The 19,994-nt window shown below is 39.6% G+C and overlaps 1 protein-coding gene across 1 annotated transcript in view; it reads left to right on the top strand.

Moving 5' to 3' along the window:
* Nucleotides 1–19,994, top strand: part of LGR5 (leucine rich repeat containing G protein-coupled receptor 5) — a gene marked incomplete at both ends in the record, with an annotated part of 89,702 nt that overhangs the window by 48,476 nt on the left and 21,232 nt on the right. The window contains 4 exons of the mRNA XM_084279566.1: nucleotides 2,775–2,846; nucleotides 4,535–4,606; nucleotides 15,303–15,518; nucleotides 18,260–18,331. Coding sequence (XP_084135692.1) covers nucleotides 2,775–2,846; nucleotides 4,535–4,606; nucleotides 15,303–15,518; nucleotides 18,260–18,331 — 432 coding nt within the window. The remainder of the gene's footprint in view (nucleotides 1–2,774; nucleotides 2,847–4,534; nucleotides 4,607–15,302; nucleotides 15,519–18,259; nucleotides 18,332–19,994) is intronic.

The following is a 19,994-nucleotide window of genomic DNA, read 5'->3' as shown; positions in this document are numbered from 1 at the left end:
AGGTCAGACAGCATCATTGCATAGAAAATAATTGCTGCCAGATGTCTACCTTCTGACACTGTCAGTTTGCTTGGTGAGAGAACTACACAACATGCATGTATTTTGGCATTCAGGATACATTTTTGTAAGCCTCCACTGAAATATGTAGGGCTCTACCTGATGAGCATGACCTTCTGCTGCATAAGCAGGGGGGTATCGTATAAGATAGCATTCATTGCTTTGTGCAGAATTATCAAGAGCTTGTTCCAAACTGAAAAATATTCAAAGCAGAACTTCAAGAATGAGGCTTGAAGAATTCATTAGGAGTAAATGCTGAAGCTATGCATACCAAAAAGAAGATTAGCATGTGGTTTCATCTATCTAAAGTGTTTAGACAAGACATTTAATAATTGAGATGTGGTGTTCTAAAGGGAAAAGAAGCAGGATCTGAGACAAGGGTTAGAATCTGAAACAAATAAGATGAAAAAATTACATCTCTCTCTAACAGTGCAGGTAACTATTGCTCAAAACATCTCAAGAACAGGGCTCAGCATCCCTCATTTACAGCTGTCTATTGCTTTCGGATATTCCTCTAAAAGGTGCTAGAGCTGGGGCTATGTGGAGGGGTCAGGTTCTTAGGGTGGAATATTGTGGATGGCCAGATGATCCAAATGTACTTTACAGTCAAAATGACCAAAAAATCTTCTGAATAGTTTGACAGAAAAACTGGCAAAAAAAGGAAATAGGGGAAAAAGCAGCATGGAGAAGTTTTAGCCATCAGAGACCAGCTCAAATACAGTCCAATGCAGTACAGTCTCACTAAAACCATCCTGAAAGTCATTGACGTGCAGCATGTACCTGTGTAAGTATGTCTCTGTGCTTAGATATCTCTTTCTAAATATATTAGATACACATTACAGGTACCATAAAAATATCTTTAAAATGATGACAGTCCATTTTCAAAAAATGCCAAGCACTGAGGCTACCACAGAAAGCCATAACAACGCTCTGAAGCTGGGAAAAGCGAGTATTACACATTAAAACAAAGCTTTAAAGCTGCATCGTGTCCCAGTTAAATTACCTCAGTTCTGCATTTGGAACAGGGAGGAGCATGGTTGGTAGTTGCCAGAGACTTTCTCCAGGAGCTCTTAAACTGGCCTGATTGTCTCTGCTAGCCCATTTTATGAAGAGTATTCCAGTTCAGACAGGCGGCATGAACATTTAGTGTGCTTGGCAATTTGCACTGCAACAATTATGAAAATTGCTGCCACACAGACACTCTTAAGAAGGGATGGTGGCCTGACAGAGCACCACCTTGAGTCTTTAGGCATGTGGGTTTAGTCCTCTGCTCTTTTTCAGGCTTGCCATATGACACTCAAATCAGTGACTTACAGCTGTGAGTGAAAATCTAGATTCCTGTACCTACTTCTTTCCCAGTAAAGTTTTGGAGACCCTTCATTTCCAGGCTCATGTCCAGACTCATGGCCAATCACGTCATTAAAATAACCGAGCAAAAAGGTGCTGGGGCATGAATTTGGTCTTTCTAAAGAGATCACGAGCTATCATGAACTGAGATCAACATTAGACAGGTCCTGAGTCTCTACTAGTCAGTGATCCCCAAGTGGCATTGACTTTCAGGGACCCAGCCTGGTGTGCCTAACCTACTGCACAGCTGCCTGAGCCATCAACAAACCAGAAGTCATTGCCATTTCTGTTCAGAAGGAAAGCTGAAGCTGGAGAAGCCCCTCACACATCTGGGAAAAAAATTAAAAATAGGCTCAGCCTGTGAGTGCCTCACCTTGGAGCAAGTGAGCCAGGTTTGGTTCACTCCTCTGCCTGCAGGAATTCAGGTGGATGGGCCTGATTCTCAAGTGTCTGAACATCCCTCTGCAGTGTACTCCAAAGTGAGACAAGCTCAGCAGCTCTGGCTGAAGCTGAGCACCTCTGCAGAGCACAATTAAATGGATTGATCAAAGCAGGGAAGAGGCACTTGCTCAGAGTTACAGATCTCATCGTTCAGCAGGTATGTGTGTACAGGGGAGAGCCTTTTCCACTGACTGCAAGTACCTGAAACGTGGTTTCACATCAAATGCATGATCTTTTTCCTAGGCACACACCATACAGAATGCAAGCTTTTCTTCTCAGAGCTTTTACAGAGGCATTTGCTGCACTTACCTACCTCTGTAAAATACTTGCAGGCAGGAGGATGCAACAAAACCAGGGAAAAAAGCACTACAAATTTTAACAAATATACTTTATGCCCACTTATTACATATCTGCTCACAGGGAAAAATATGGCTGCACCAGTGCAGCACTTTTATGTCTAGTTACTTTAAAAAGAACTATGGTCTTTGCTACATGTATATATTTTGATATTAGTGCAACTGAGTCAAATGTGCAGAGATATCCTACACGTGCAATTCCAGAAGCCCATGTCTGTAAATGTAATTATTGTAATTGTTGTGAGTAGATCTGTATTTTAGTTGCTGAGATTGGTCTAATGCTTAAAAAGAGCATGAAGAATAAGATGTGCCTTCTAAACCATAGGCTCAGTTTGCAATGAAATGGCATTTTTGTCTCTGCAGTCCAGCTGTCAGTAAATCAACTGTACAGTTAAGGGCTCTTTTTTTTTTTTCTTTTAAAAGTGTATTAATGACAAAACAAGGCTCTTAAACTACTGCCTCTGGCATCAGTCGCTCAAACATGGTTGTATTGCACTTTTTAACAACCAAATTAATTCCACATGAAGAGAAAAAGTATTCACTCTCTTTCTTTTCCTTTTTCAAACTTTGCAGACGTCTTGCAGGAAATGGCTTGACATACATTCCTAAGGGAGCGTTTGCTGGCCTTTTCAGTCTTAAAGTGCTGTAAGTAAACTGTGTGTTGTTTGATATATTTCTGATTTCCTAAATGCTCCAGGGAACTAATTAACCAGTGAAGTTTTGATCAAGTAAATTACATATTTTGATTGGCTCATTCTGAACAATTCAACAGAAGTGAAGATACATATGAACATCATTAAAACTTTAGAAAATATCCTAAACACAAAGGTTGGGAAACGCTAATGCCATTCTAAAAATATCTTGCTCATCAAGTAGATGTCTCTGTACAATATCAAAGGTAAAAATTGGTTAATAGTTTATTTAATTTTCTCGAAAGTTCTGATTTCAAGGCTAAAACTCATATTGAACTTTTCATGATCACACAAAATTAGGGGAGAATTTCCTTCTCCTTTTCTTGAGAGCCAGGGAAAAAAAATATTTTAGAACACCATGTCATTTAAAATATATTTCATATTTCATATCTTGTTCTTTGTGATGTAATTACTATAAGATGAATTACAAAAAATATTACAAAATGCTCTATTATTTAGAGTAACTGGTACTTAGTGTTCCTAAAATTATTAGAAGGCCACATATAGCAATATTTATACTGCACGGGAACTTGGCCTGTGTAAAGTTCACAGAAACTATTATTAGCAAGGATGCCAACCTCCTAGGCAGCATCAAGCCAAGCTAGATGCTACTGTAAGAGTATACAAAGCTCTACTTAAAAGATGTACAAGTGGGAACGAAGTATGAAGACTCATCTACTCTTAAATTGGACAGCTTTAGCTCTTGTTGGCCTGAGCAGATTTAGGCCTGCCAAAAATTATTTCATTTACAATGTCACACTGAGTGGGCCTCACTTCAAAGGCAGTGTGTACTACTTCAGTTTTACCCACATGGAATCCTTTTATATATGTAGGAGTTAGTCCAAAGAAGGATATTGGGCTGTATTCAATGGGATGAAAATGTAGTTTTGGAATGAAAAACCCCATAAAAGGGGCTTGTCAGAGAGAGGCAATTCCATGCAGCTCTAGCACAACAGTCCACTTTCTAGTGCCCAACTCAGGGCTCAAATTCACAAACTTAGGATGTAGAGACCTATGCTCTACTGCTACCATGATTACCTTTTATGGGGGAGTGATGTCAGGTGTTGTTGAAAACAGCCCGGGCTAACTCAGCTCGCCTGTGCTGGCTGCTTGGGGAGGTTAACTCTGGACTGGCCAGAACCAGGACAAGTTTTTACAGCAGTACAATTTCATTCAAACCAAATCACAAACTTCTCATAGTTAACAGTTCTGTTTGCCATAGTAGCAAAGTAAGGATCTCAAGAGTCAATCCTTCACAGCTTTATCAGAATAAGAATCTGAAGCACCTCAGAAAGAAAACAAAATCAATACATGAAGAGTATAGAATCACTGGAGGCAATTAGGAGCTCAAGCCCTATTGAAAGCAAGTGGGATTTATTCCTACAACTTCCTCAGCTGCTTTGAAAATCTGGCTCAAAGCTGAGGTGTAGCTATTAACAAAGCAAATGTGCTACAGGTATTTGTTTGCTTTGAAGAGAACTGGCATTTGACAGGGACAGGGGAATGGAGTATTTGTGTAGCTTTCCTCTGTAACCTTGAAGTAGAACCAATACAAAGGAGGTAAGTTTGGAATAACATGTAAAATAGAAATAAATTATCTTTACTCTGTTGATTCTGGTTTTTGTGCTACTCAAAATGTAGGATGCTGCAGAATAACCAACTACGCCAGGTTCCTACTGAAGCACTCCAGAACCTGCGCAGCCTGCAGTCTCTGTGAGTATACTTGATAAATTGATTTGTAACCTTGCATGAAGAAAACTGTATGATAACCTATTAATTGCCTATTAATATCACTTAATAATGTGCTGAATCACATTTTCCTTTTAACTCTGAGTTGCTTTTCAAGCATTGTACTCTCAATTATACATTAAAGGTGACTGATTTAATTCCAATAATTTCATGACACCAGCAGCTTCTTTGCAGTGTTATAAACTGGTTCATCTTCTGAGAAGACACTCCTTGCCCTGCAATGCTTTTCATATGTCAAGAATATGGTCCCCTGAGCACTGGTCTTTTGCATGGTTTCTTGTAAAGATTCTTTACAGGGAAAAAGAAAGAATCCCAAATTCCCTCGTTGGTATTTTTTTTCACTTAGTGTAAGTTTTTTTCTTTTAAAGCAGTATGGAAAACACTATTAAGTCATGAAACAAAGTGTACCAGAGGATGCTTAATTATATTCTGTGCTTCAGGCAGGTCTCTGTATTTGTAGCTCTTGACTGTGCTGAGCTGACTCAGTCCATGAGCTTAAGTTTTAATAGAACTCCTGCCAGAACTGCTAGACCAAGAGTGAGGATTGGCTGCTTTGTGCTATGAATGAAATTATTTTTAATGTGCTTCTGCCCATAACATAAGAATGGTTGTTCCAGGTCATGTTGAAAGCTGACCTAGCCTGGTATCCAATCTTAAACAGCAGATGCCAAAGAAAAACTAGAAGGTCAGGCAGAGAATATATACTTGTCTTTTGGTAAACTGTCCCAGCTGCCTGAGGTTTGCACACAGGGACTCTCTGAGCCTATTGTGGCTTCTTTGAATTTAATAGCTCCTAAAGAATTTTCTTCTATGAGTTTCTATAGTTGCTTTTTGAGCCAATGTACCAGTCAGGATTCCTTGTGGCAGCCTACCTGCTGATCAGCTAGCCCTGTGTTGCATGGTGAGATACCTACTGTTATTTACTTGGTGCTTCCCACCGCATTTGATATCATCAAAGTGCAGCATCAAGAGAAAGAAGAAATAGCAGCTCCTTATTATGCCAGATTTTACAGACCTTTGCTGTATCTCCATTAGTCATGTTTTTAAATGTAGACTGTTAGGATTGTTTCTCATGTGGAAGCTATTCCCTTCCTCTGGTCATCCTTGTCGCTCCTACTGAACTTTTTACAGCTTTCATGTATTTGATTTGAGACAACTCAGGGAAGGCTCAGACCTGCACAGCACGGTTAAAGTGTTTACACGTGATGGGTCTATAAAGGGGAATTATGGATGCTTTTTTCTTTGCATTCCTACTAACACCCCAGACTTTGTTTTGCTTAATTTCTTTTTTAACCTTTACTGAACACTGAGCTGCTATTTTTCATACTTATTACAACTGCAGAGCTTCTTTCTAGCTACTCAAGGGTCTGAATTGCTTTTGCTATAAGTGCCTCATGACACCTATCTACAGCAAAATTCATCTGCCATGTTCTTGATCAGTCAGTTGAATATAATGAGCTCCTCCTGCTGAGCTTGCAGTTCACATTTTGCAACTGCTGTCTCAATGCAGGATGCAGTAAATAGAGTATATTTCTGAATTATCCACATAATTCCATTGTCACCTGATTAAAAACTGTAGTCTTTTTTATTTTGTTACAGTATCTACTGATTTTGAATGTGCAGCATAAGATATCTTAATAGGCAGGCAGATTCTTCAGACAGAGGGAAATGTCAACTGCCTCTCCCTTGCGTGTCAGTTGGCCATCTTATATTTTCACAGAATTACTTTCAAATAAAATTCTTTTTAAAAAAGTTCCAAGATCCAAATGCAGATGTAAATGTGGAAGTTCAAATAACTATCACAAAAAATGTTGTTCCATTCACTGATCACCGGTGTCACTGGTAAAAGTCTAACGATGACAAGGACAGAGTGAATATCTGTACCTGGCTAACCAGTCTGGATAAAGTTAAGATGTATTGCTTGAGAAATGTGCTGCGTTGAACATACTCTTCTTTTTGTGTATAGAGTTCCACCAGAAGTTTAACACCTTTGGAATACATGCAGTTCAGCCAAAATGTGACAAACAGAATTAATGAAATTAATTGATTTTCAGCAAAGCTACGTCATCTGTGTATAGCTTACCACTACACAGACACACATTTTACTCTACTGGCTCCCAGGTTCTTGTGTCCGTCTTGAACAACCTCCTTAATATACAAAGCATTTGTTAAGGTTTCTAAAGGTGAAACAGACCTAAGAATTAATTATCTTATAATTGTTATTTGGTCAGTGCCTTTTTTCTTTATTGACCAGACACAGACTGAAATATCTCAGCCGTATACTTTTGAGGTTACAGTTCTTTCCTTTGATCTTTGAAAAAGTCATGAGAAAATGCTGGTCTAGTGACTATATTAGATTTTCTTTCTGCTAAATAAACAAAAAAAAATCTTGCTGAGATCACATCACTCTATACACATTCTGGACCAAAACACGATAAGCCAAGCAAACAAGAGTTCCTTTGTTGCTTTGAAAGAGACTGTTGAATTTTCAGCCCGATTTCTAAACAAAATGACAGTCTCACTCAGGCTTTGTCGCAAATATTTTTTTCCTTGGGTGAAAAAGTTGAAGAAGAAAACCAAACACAGTTTGTGCAACCTATGTAAAGGGACTGATATTTCATGACAGAATTAAAACAGAGGGAGAGTAGGAGTGATCAGTGGAAACCTTTAGACAGCTGTGTAGCAGACGCAAGATGGAATGATATGGGTTTGTACAGAAAAGCTACTATCACCTGAAAGACGATCACCAGCAAAAGAGACCTCTTTGAGGAAAAGAAAACTATTATTCTTTTGTTTGCTTAAACGGGGCTGTGCCTGTCTGATAAAGGTGTGCACAGATTCGGTTTCTTGTTTTGTACGGTCCAGGAATTTTCTGTTCACAAGGTGGTTCTTGAATTGGTTTCTGATTTACAATAGGAATTATTTCTTGAACCCTTTGAAATAGCAGGAGTCTTTTCAAGAGTGCAATTAAGAGGTTAAAAGCCTTCACAAAGGCAATTCCTGCAAGATAGCAACTTCTTGTATTTATTATGTTTAACTGTGCAGGTGGCATGCTTTCTGGAAGCCTTGTTAACCCTTTGCTTTAGGTTACTGTAGATGTTATAAACTGAAAACAGGTGACAGGACTCAAATCTCTGCCGTTTGTGGTTTTACTCATGAAAGGCAGTCATGTAGAGGGACAAGCCATGCTGCAGTACCTTGCTGCCTTAATCAGCGTGAAGCAGATTACATTATTGTCTCTATACATACACAACATATGGCTATATATGTATATACACATGCATTGCCCATGTCCACTCGTAATGCAAATTCATTGCAAATTTTTGCACACAAAGGTGTTTCTGGATTATATGCTTTCCTTATTGTGTAGTTCCAGGCACAAAATGGCAGTGTAGGTACATGATAGATACATTAATTGATCTTAAGTGGCCTGTGGCACACAGAACAAATAGTGATGTAGTGTAGGAACTAGCAAAAATTTCTTCCACTTTCTTGCCTAAGTTGCAGTATTGCTGGCATGCAAAATAGACTGAGTTTTTGACCTATGTCTAGAATAGATCAGTCTTCTTCAGGCAGCAGACAATATTTTATAAATGTGATGAAATGAGAAATGGACACAAAAAGTTAACAAACAAAATCCCTACAAGTTGTGAATTGCATTTTCAAAAGCAAAAATCTATGAGAAAAATACAAACAATATCCCTTGTTCTGTCAGTGAAGCAGAAATAAAATTAACATGAGAATATTTTCCAATTTTATAAGTCTTTGTAGTTCAGTAGTCAACAGCAGCAAGGTGCTACTTTGATTAATAAATGAGTTCACCTACCAGATCCTGAACAATGATTTCATAAGACTCCAGTTCCCTTTATGGCAGGAGGATTTAGGGAAGTAACCCAAACACATTGATGTTGAGAAGTGGTTCAGCAAAAGGATATCTTCAGTTTGTTATATGGGCTATAATTTTCCCCTGAAATCTAGTGTGGATACAAATTGCCCAGATTACTAGTTCTGACAATTCAAATGGCATTTTTTTCTGTTAAGCCAAAAAGAGGAACATACGTTCATAGGTTTCATGATTGAAAGAGATGAACACTGATGTGTCATGACTTAGATCTGGGCAGCATGGTATGAAGTGTCACTTGAATGCTGTCTTCCCTGTTACTCACCTGGAGAAAGTGTATTTATTTAGAACCATCTACAAACAGATTGGTCTCTGGATTTTGTGTTTCCCACAGCATCAGTATTTCCATTCTGCTTTTAAATCAAAAAGCCTTTTAGTGATTTTGAATATACCTGTGTAGTCCGAAAAACTTTTACATATGTATATTGATTTGTTTTTCAAATATCACAGTTAATTAACAGCTTATTTTCTGTCCAACTGTTTTTCATTTCATGTATGTATTTATTTAAATAGGTATCTTTTTTTTTCTCTAATACAAGCCTTGTCACTTCTAACGACATCTCTTATGTATCAGAATTAGCATATAATTGAAGTATTTTGAACACAAAGTTATTGGTAAAGTAGGCAATGACATATCAATAATTTCTTTTTATTTTTCCCCTGAATATTTTAACGCAAACTTTATATTACTAGCAACCAATAAGCTGCAACAGAGGAAAATTTAATTGGCATTGCTGACAGCAAAACAAAGCTTCTGCTCTTTGTTTATTGGGACTATTGTAACACAACCCTTCACAGAGAATGCTACGGATGAAACTTCCCTCCCTGTTCATTTTCTTCTTTAAAAATCAGTGTTAATGAACAGCTTTTACTGCTGTGTTTTCAGACTCAGAAATAGTCAAAATCAAGAAAAGGATTGGTTGCTATCTCACTGCCCACACCAAACCAGTCATGAAGGACGTTCAAAAACAAGCATCATTTACTGTATTACCTGCTTTCATTCATGTAAAATTTAAGAGGACTATTACATTAATAGTACAAAATAGGGCAGAATACAACACAGCTCATCTTCCACAGTGCTGGAAACAATTGATAGAGGGGAAAAATAAACCACCTTTTCTCCCTTGACAACCTGCAAAGTTGGAATTTAGCAAAGCAAATTCAATGGTCTTGACAAGTAACAAGATAAGAAAGTAGTATCAATGAAATTTGGGTTAGATTTCCTAACAGAATTTGTAAATCCCTTGAAGGTTATTTTTAGGATATTTCGGTATTTGCAGAGGACTTGATGGTGACACCAAGTTTTACATAAAAGATTCTCTATAAATCTCCCCAGATGTTCTTAGTAATTGCCTAGCTACAACAGGTCAGCAAATGGATTTTTCATCTTCTCCCTACTCCTCTAAATATTTCACATTTCAAGAGGAGTTTCCATCCTAAATCCAAACAAAATGTTGAAAACTTTGAGAGCCCAGAGTTCTGAAATGCTCCCAGTTCTGGCTTCAATTTAAACCCCCCATTTTTGGAAAATATTAACTTTAAACTTTTTTTATTTGTTTGGGTTTTTTTTTTTTACATTTATATGATTGTGTTAACAATCCTGATTTTTAGCTAAAAGACAAAAAACCTGATGAAATCACATTCTCCCAAGAGAACTGATTTCATGAAAAGACAGAAGCTTTAGTTGTGGTTTCCTATGTCACACCCCATGATAATGAAGCCTACAGAAGGCATTTTCCTTCTTAGGAAACCCAGTACCTCAACAGGTACCCACAAACTCCCTGAGGAGGGATTTCCCACAGCTTAAATCAAGTTTGTATGTACCAATGCAGGTGTCTGTACACATACACAAAGATGTCTCAAAAATCACCATTGCAGTCCCCTCATTATATTGCACATCTTAGCCATCTAAGCTACTAGAGCCCTGGGGTGCATTAGATAACAGAAGACTGAATCACGGAGCACCAGTACAATACCAGACCACCCCTCTCAGATACAGACACTTTTCTAGCTTCATAAGCAGTTTGAAGGAAGATTGGGGTGCAAGGCTTCCTGAAATGCATCTGCTAAGTATTTTATTTGGGTGCAGTCCCTAACTCAACCAGCTGTTAGGCTGACCTCGAGCGGCAGTTCCAGTCCACTGGGTGATTTGTTTCATTAGGAATCTGACTCTTTTCTGCCTTCTAAGCAATCTCAAAAGAGGGGGCAGATACATTTTGTGTAGAGACAGAGGTTGGACTCTATGATCCTTACGAGTCCCTACCAACTCAGGATACTCTGTGGTTCCTCAACCTCGGGCTGGCTAGCTAAAAAACATCCTGCATGGCAGAAGCCCACCAGGACATACACCATATACACGAGGAAGACAAGAATCTGCTGCTGGAGTGGTTATCAGTGTGGGAGCTCACACTCTATTTCTGACAGGATTATCCCGAGCCCCATACAGCTGTAGCCTGTTGCCACAGCCAGCCTAGCAAAGCAAGCAGTGCTCCAGAGTACTACCAGGCACTGGCCATGACTGTCTGTCCTCCTGCAGTTAACAGGGTCCTTGGTACACTTTTGACCAATGCCAACTAATGTTTGCCTGAACTGTTCCCTGGGGCCATCGGGACGTTAATGCACTGCTGGGACCATCCCCAGTTAGCACTCTGCATGCAGCCACCTCTTTTGGGAGGCTAGGAGAGGTCACTAGCATGGCATGGCGCGCTCTGAGCCAGTTGGCTGCAGGCTCTGGGAGCGTTCCCAGTCACACCAAATGTGCTGGTCTAGCTGTGGACTCCTGATCTGAGCATAACGCAACTGCTCCTGCTGGCTCCCACTTTTTCCCACCTGTGGGGATTGAGCCAATATCAGAGCCACTCTTTGTATAGAAACTGCATTGCAGCTAACTGCCTGTTTGTGCTTGATGTAATGGGCTACATCCTGTCTCACCATCTTGGATGCAGGTTTACCAAACCCCCTGAGCAGCATGTTTGGCTATGAAGAGAAACACTAAGGATTGAAATGCACAGAGCTGCAGAGACCTCCACATGTAAAACTGAGCACTGGGACAGAAGTAAATGCTCCTAAACTTGTGACTTTCACACTTGCTGCTGCCACACAGGGCTCTCTGTTATCTGTCCTGTAGAAGCCCAGGCAAAGGCGGAGCTGAACATGAGCTGTGGGAACTGCTGTGTTGGTGTGTTGTAATTAAGCTTTTACAATAGTCCTAGCATTTTCCCCAGCACTGAAGGGGATATCCTGTGTAAAAGGCCATGTTTGAAAAACATAGGTCACAGGCAGCTGTATTTTCATTACATCCACTTTTCAGAGACAGTTCTGATGTCACTTGCCATTACTTCATTCAGTCTTTAGCCTAACTCCAGTGAACAAACCCTTGAGAGAGTCCATGTCACCAGAGGCTAGCAAAGATGGGGGGGTGCAGGTGACCCCCTCCTTGCTGTTGTACCTTCCCAAGACAGCCCTTGACCCCAGCCTCTGTCCATCATTGCTCCTTACCTCATGGAGAGGCTTGGCTGTGGCTTCCTGCATAACAGAGCCAGGTCAGGAAAGGAGTGAGGTGGTATGAAAGGGAGGAGAGCACCTCTTCTCTAATCTGCCATGTGGTCTCACTTCTCTGCCTCCCCTGGGTCTTAAATAGAGCTCCTTTTCATTTGGGTTTTCCTCTCATATTTTAAACTTAAATGTCAGAAGAAATATTTTGCCCTTGACTTTGTGGCTTTGCTCTCCTCCAGTCCCTTTGTTGTACTGAGACCCTCATCCTTTGCAAGAAGGAGCTATCTGTGTAGAAGCTGTTTATTTCAGAGGGGAGAATGATCTGGGAGAAATCTCCTTCCTGATCTCATATCTAGTGTTTGATTTAACCCTGAATGCGTGAGCAAGACATACCAACAAAACATTAAGGAGTTTCTTGACCACAAGTACATGCAGGTCATAGTTGGGCTTGCTCTTGAGATGAGACTCAGAAAGAGCAAAAAAAAAAACATATTCCCTTAGAAACCTGCCAGTGGTGTAAAACCAAGTATCCAGTCATACTGAATTGAAAAGAACAAATGCAAATCAAGTATTTTTCAAACACCTACGTTCACTCGTTCCAGAATACTGATGAATGAGTCCTGCTTACAATTCTATATCTGCTCATAATTTATGCACATGGTTGCAGCAGTCACAGTAAGTCACAGGAAGCACCGGTGGGATACAGTCCACAGAGCTCAAGCATTTCCTTTGAAAGCTTTGGACATTTAAAGTGAGCTCATGGTGAATTTCATACTGGCTGCTTTATTTACATGCTGCCTATCAGAAGAGATCAAGCATTTCTGTTTCCCTAAATTGGCTCTCTCTGGAATATAATAGCAGCTTTCAAACTCGCCACGTGTTATCTATATAATTTCAATTATAAATAGGGTCATGTTTGCGAGTTAATGGGTTTAGTTCTGGAAGTGCCAAAACTTTGATCAACGCATGTAAAACAATTGGCTGAAAACGGCGATTTTGATCAATGCTTTATACATCAGTGTGTATTACCTACAGCATGACAGGAAACATAACCGCTGCTGGAACCTTTTAATATCTGCAAGGGGGAAAACGGTACTTGGAAATTTTATAAAGATTAGATAACAACTGAGCACTTGAGGCAGTGCTTCTTAGGAGCACTTGCAGGATATGTAATCCAATTACAGGACCGCAGCACAAATCATCGTAGCGTCTTGATTTCTTCCAAAGTTTATCCAAGCAATAATCCAACTACCTGGAATCTCATTTGTATTGCAGCAGTCCCGTTTTGCTTTCTATGTTGTGTATTTTGTTTACATAGCCAGTGGTGGGTTTATATCTGGAAACTTCAGCTATAAACAAAATCAGTTCCTTGATTGGCTATCAAATAGTGGTAAGGCAAAAATCCTGGTCTCGCTGAGGACAGCAGAAGTATTGCCATGTCAGCCACAGGGTCACATATAAACAACCGGCTCTTGGCTTCGCCACGCAGGCAGGCATCCTGTGAGTAACTCCCGTGGAGTCGATGGGGGCGTTGGAGCTGCACAGGCAAGCTTTGTACTGAGCAAGATGTTAGCTGCAATACAGTAACACATTTAGGCTGAATAAAGCCTCCATTCTTTAATCAGTGTAACTGTCAAACTAAGGCAACTGTAACTTCTTAGTTTACATACCAGCATCACCCAGGGAAGAAATTTACTTCTGACTGAATGCAAAGAAACCTCATCTACTCATTCAAATTATACCTTATTTGAAAACAGGCGCAGCATGGTTGTTGCCTGGGGAATGGGGGAGGTACAGCATGGGTATTTCTAAACATTTCCAGCCTCACCCATTTGTTGACAGACCCTTGAGTTATTTTGGAAGCTGTGTCTCCAATGCCTGCCATGTCAGTTATTATATTGAAAATTTAATTGTACAAGGGCTTTGACACTGAACTTTATAAATTTGTTCCAACTGACCTTGTCTCAGTTATTTGCCAGCCTGGCACGGAGCCTTAGCAGTCATTATGTGTTCTCATGCAGTAGGTAGGAGCAGAATGGAGCAGGACATAGAATGGACCTGACATTTTACATGATTGTAAATGAAGAAGCAGCTTTAAATAAAGAGATTAGTGTGCCCGCCACAAAGAGTATTGCATTTCTCTCAAACGGACCGAATTTAGGTTGTACAGAATTACTTCTTTGTACCCTGGGTGTGTCTGTTTGTTCTGTAATGTTTTCAAACATCTATTTAAATTTATTTCTGTTTCACCATTCACTTAATTACTCCTTTGTAGAGACATCTTCAAGAGAAGTTTTAGAGCGTGACTTTCATGTTCTGAACAAGGTATGAGTCACTACGGCACATTAAAGGCAGAAAAAAACCTATTGGGGTACAGATCACCGTCTGGATTTTTCACAAAGTTTCAGAAATCTGAAGTACGCTTCTAAATATTTCCCTGGAAGGATCAGAATGGGAAAGAAAAATAAAGCACAAGCCAATGAATATATGACATCATATTTCTAGCGCCACATCTGCAGAAGGTTCAGCAGATTTAAACCTTCTTAGCACGAGTATGAGAGTGAGATGTCACCTGCAAACCCTGAGGAGGCAGGATGCGCAGCTGAGCTCCCTCTGTTGGCTCTGTAGCACCTGAGGAGTGTTTACTAACTTCTCTTTCAGCATACATGCATCTCGTTATCAATACTAATCTCTATTTAAAAAACACTTTTTGCTCTGCTGCTAAAAAAATGTGAACCTCAGTGCTCATAGAACCATTGGAACAAGCAATATGTAAGAAAAAGTAAAATGGGAGCAGAGACTCAGAGGTGAGCTTTATTTTTGGCTCTTAGAGTGGTTGTCTGTGGAAACCTGAATCAGCTTGTAGCAGATTTATAGGCTCTGAACAAGAACCTCTGGCTGAGTTATTTACACGTTTTTATTCCATACTGTCAAATAATTGGGAAAAGAAACAAATTCATACCCTGTCCGTAGAGAGGCTCTGCTCAGAAATGATCAATGTGCCCTCTCAGTGATGTGGTGGCTCCAACGGAGAGCTGTCTTCAGAGAGCCAGCTACCAAGGATGCTAGTAAACACATTGTGAAGACTCAGGGGTGAGGTTGAAAAAAAAGGTGGAAATGTAGACTCTCCAGGAAATGAAAAATGGATGTGGCAAATCATGTTCATCCTCGGGGTTGTGTTCTTGGTGATAACTTCTGATATCCATTGTGTAAGTCCACTGTTATTTTCTCAGAGTCAATTTTCTCTATTTCTTTTTCTCCTAGACGTTTGGATGCCAACCACATCAACTATGTGCCCCCCAACTGCTTCAATGGCTTGGTCTCCCTTAGACATCTGTGGCTAGACGATAATTCTTTGACAGAAATTCCTGTCCAAGCTTTTAGAAGTTTACCAGCACTTCAGGCAATGACATTGGCACTGAATAAAATTCATTACATACCGGACTATGCTTTTGGAAACCTCTCTAGTTTGGTAGTTCTGTAAGTTTTGCTGATTATTTTTTAGCCACAATCTCTGCTTCTTTGCAGGACTTTGTGATGAATTACCTGAAGATGCAATGTTTAATTTAAACATTGCCTGAGACAACCTTTACTTAATTAAGTATTCCCCTAATCCCATCCCAGCTGGCAAAATACGTAAAGAGATATATATGCGGGTTAATTAAATGTCTGTTTTGTCTTGCATTTTTAGTATTGATAACTTGGGGCTATAAATCTACTGTTTCCCTTCTACATTTGCACTAGGCGTAGTGATACTGCTTTACCAAGAAGTCAATTTCACTTGTTGCACGAATTTTGGTTTTGAATAATAAATTTTGGGGATTGTATATGTAGTACAGCCCAACATTTTAAAAATTATCTTGGCTAAACAGATTTTTAACATCTTCCTACAGTTAAAATAGCATTTGCTAAATCACTTTTTTTGATCTAGCGTAAAAGTTTCCATCTCCAGTAAAGAACTACATCAGGGAATTGAAAAAAAATCATCCTACCTGGTCAGCAAAACAAACAGGAAAAGATGACTCGTGTGCCCTATAAGACTCTAAGGCAGTGTGTACTGAGTGAGATTAGAAAAAGGAAATTAACTGAAAGCTGTCTAGGTGGCTTGGAAAGAATGCCGTCCAGCAGAAGAAGTATTTCCCTTCATAGAAACTGTATGTAGTTTTGTATTTTGTTGTTTTTACATACTGGTTCAACTAAATGAAACATGCGTAGCTCGCACCAAAACCTGGAAGGAATACTATGGAGTGCAGTTTCAGCTTTTTATCTTCTGGGAATGTACCAAGTGGAAAAAGCACTAGACTGGCTGGATAAATTGTGGAGGAGAACTGAGGTGAAGTTATTCCAGTATGCTTAGAAAAATGTTAGTATTATTAAAGAGAGAACAATGTATCCAAGCTTTACAAGGTGTCTGAAAGCACAGTTCGTAAGTCACTTGTAATATTTGAGCATATTCTTACCCCAGTGTAAGCATTGGACCTGGCACATGCCAGGGTTCACCACTGACAGTTACAATCACCAACTCTGCCTACTGCTTAATATTAACGTATAGGGACCAAAATTGGAGGGTAAGAGCTGCCTTGTGACACAAAACCTTTGCCTTCTCTTTATACTAAGTATCAATCCCATTCGAGTTAGAGCGGAGGTGCTTGTCATTTGACTGAGCTTCTAGACTTAACTCAGTAACGGTAAAGGCAAGAGACTGTCTTGAATGTCATTCTCTAGATCCTTACCAAGAATGTAGCAACAAGAGGACAGTTAAGAAATGCAGGAGGGAAGTATTTCTTTTCATGCCCTGATTGCATCTGCTTGCTTAGCTTCCCTTATTTTAGATCTGGCTTGTTTATTTCTAATCTTCCAGGCTTCATATTGATTAATAATTGAATCATTCATCATGATATATAACATCTGATGTGTTTGACTCATCAAAAACGTTGTGTGTGGTTCTGCTTTCTTGTGTTTGCTATGCTATTCAGTCTGGCAAATTTTCAACTCAGTGCAGAAACTCATGGTCAGTTGCAGGAGGTTTGAAGCTATATCATTAAAGATCAAACATGATTGGAATTTGGAGATGCACTCTTCATGCTAACAAAAGCATTAAAGGTCATTAAGAGAAAATAAAAATGTTGATTAGTTTTCTCCCTAGGAAAGGAAAACCACCCGGAACCTTTGCATTTTGCCATTAGTATCCCTGCCTTTTATGGACAGGTAGACTCGAGTTCTGTAGGTTCTGCAGTTCTGCAGAGCATTCAGAGAGCCTCTAACCTTTACATTATTTTCAAAGCAGAATGAAGCATTGAAGGGGAAGTGCCTGGCAGCCCCTCATTCACAGCCCTTCTTTTCTTTTAAAGTGCTACTCCTGTAGTTTCTCTCCACTATAATGCTAGAGGGTCAAGAATAAAATAAAAGAAAAATCTGGGGAAAAGGCCATTCTTCTTCAAAAATACCCTGAAGTGGCTCCAAGTTGTATCTACTCTCGTTAATGAGCTTCACACAAAGTGGGTTTTTTTCCATGTTGGTCTAAAAGACTTAGAGAAATGGGCAGCACTGTGAGCCTTCGCGCAGAGCGGTTGGTTGAAATACGAAACAAAAAAATACTTTCAATTGCCAAATGTTTGAGAAAATAGTTGCTGATTTTTATAGTTTCAAAGGAAGGCAAGCTACAGCAGTTTTAAGATGTTTACTTATCTCAGTGAAGCTATGACTTTTTTGTCCTATGACCATGTTTTCTTTCATTCCCCAAACCCTATGCCCCTTTCGTTTCTGCTGTATTACCCATCTCCTCTCCTGCTCCTATTCTGTGCAAATACTCTCTAACACCCTCTGAATATACATCTTCCCAAAACACACCTCACACCCCGTGCCCACTTTTTAAGCCTGCTTGTTAACTTAACTACCACTAAGGGTATGTCTACAATTCCCCAGTATGATAACCCCAACCTGGAACTCCAGCATACACCCCTTTTAAACAATCTAGGTGGTTTTAAAACAAATCCCCTCTATGAGACCAAATGGAAGCCTGCATTGCTGGAGAGGTATTGGGGGAAAAAATTGAGGGCGGTGGAGGTGCCGCCTGTATGTGCTTTTGCAAAAGCATGACTTGCATATAATCAGTGCATGCCTGAAAATAAGTTCCTTTTGATTAAACCATCAAAATGTTTTGCTTAAGTCCACTGTGCACACTGTGTTTTCCTGACTGTGTCCTTAATGTTCCCCTGCAGACATCTCCATAACAATAGAATCTACTCCCTGGGAAAGAAATGCTTTGATGGGCTCCACAGCCTAGAGACTTTGTGAGTTGACCTCTTATTTGTTTCCTTTTCTTTTTTTTTCTTTTTCTTTTTTTTTTCCCCTGTGTTTGCATTAATATTCTGAAAGAATAAAAATGGCGTAAAAGCCAAATGTGGGTTTTGGCTTGCCTAATCGCTACAGGATCTAAGTGATGATTTACAATGACTCTATGTAGCAAATCCTATTTTGGACTATAAAATCAGTTTGCCTTTTTAATAAGCATTGTCAGGGGATAAATTGTTTGAAGGACAGTTAAAAGTTGTACTGAGCATTGAAAAAGAAGTGGGTATTCATGAACAGTTACGTTTGCCTAGTTTAGTACAATTTATTTGTCTTATTTAATTACTAAAGCTAATAGCTAGATTGGGAAATTGTCACAATGAAAAGCTTTAACATTAAGAAACTGTCTTGTCATAGAGGAACTTTATAAAATTAAGTGGGTTTCTTTTTTTTTGTCTCTGGAAAAAGCAAAAGTGCCAGTTAGCCAAATGATGCGTGTTTTTTACGAGGGGGGAAGAGGAACATTTCAGTTGTATCTGAGTTTTTATCTTTAAAGATAAAGAATGGCACTGGTAAAATTTTCACTGTAGTACTATTAAGACAAATTCAACTTTTCTCAAATTTCCTAACAAAAAAAAATCCTACAGAAGAATGCCAAACAGGAACACAGTGCTGATAGTTAGCAAAGTGTTTTGCTAGAGAGTAATCACATGAAGATGTTGTCTCCTAGAGTACAGACCCCCAAAATGTATTAAGGGACATTAAAACCTTGCATATCCTTCCCCCTGTCACCCGGAGAATCGGCTGCATCATTTTCAGAGATTTTAGATATTTTCCCCAAGTGGGACAGAGGCTAAAAGGCCTGTCATGAAGAACAAAGTTTGAAAGATTAATAGGTGACTATTTTCTTTCTCATCCACAAAACTATACACTGCCCACTTTCGTGTTTCATTACGATCAGAATCACTAGCCTTGATTACATTGATCCCTTGGCACTGAGTTGCAGTTTTATAATTTTGACTTTTAGCTGGCTGTGAGTTGAGAGGAAGTCCCTTAGTGTAGCACCGGAAAGGGGGACGGGAAAGGGAGAAGGAAAATGTAATCATTCGTTTTGTTTTTTCAAGTGAGATTCACGTGGCACTTGGTCAAAAATTGGGAAAAACAGAACAATGGAATAAGTAATTGCAAACCCAGTTGCAGCCACCTGGCATGAGAGAGGTGAAAACACAGAGGACAGTCATGAACCTGGGAATAAGTGCAGTCACATCACTGCAGTAGGAGGATGTAGCGTTGCCCGGAGCAGAGATTGCATTCTGTGCAGACCGGTTTCAAGATAACCTAAAGAGATCTCTGTGTCAGTGATGGACACCGGCTTTAAGAACATTTGTTTGCATCCATGCATAGGTCTGGAAATCACATAGCACTGGAGGGCAAAACCAAACTGTACATGCCTGTAATCTCTTTTTGTCAATAAGCAGGAGAGAGAGATTTACAAGCAGGAAGGAAAGCCTTGTTGAGTTCAGACAGCAGTTTCCTGCCTGCATTACTTCAGCCCGATACTATTTCAATTTCAATCTATTGTAAACTGTGATTTGTGTTTTCCCTGTCCAAAAAAGCTTTTGCTGAAGTTTTTCAGACTATGTTCTTCACAAAGCAGTGCCAGAA

The sequence above is a fragment of the Gallinula chloropus genome, assembly GCF_964237585.1.
Source record: "Gallinula chloropus genome assembly, chromosome: 1".
Taxonomy (NCBI): domain Eukaryota; kingdom Metazoa; phylum Chordata; class Aves; order Gruiformes; family Rallidae; genus Gallinula; species Gallinula chloropus.
The sequence above is the reverse complement of the archived record's forward strand: the minus strand, read 5'-3'. Positions and strand labels throughout refer to the sequence as shown.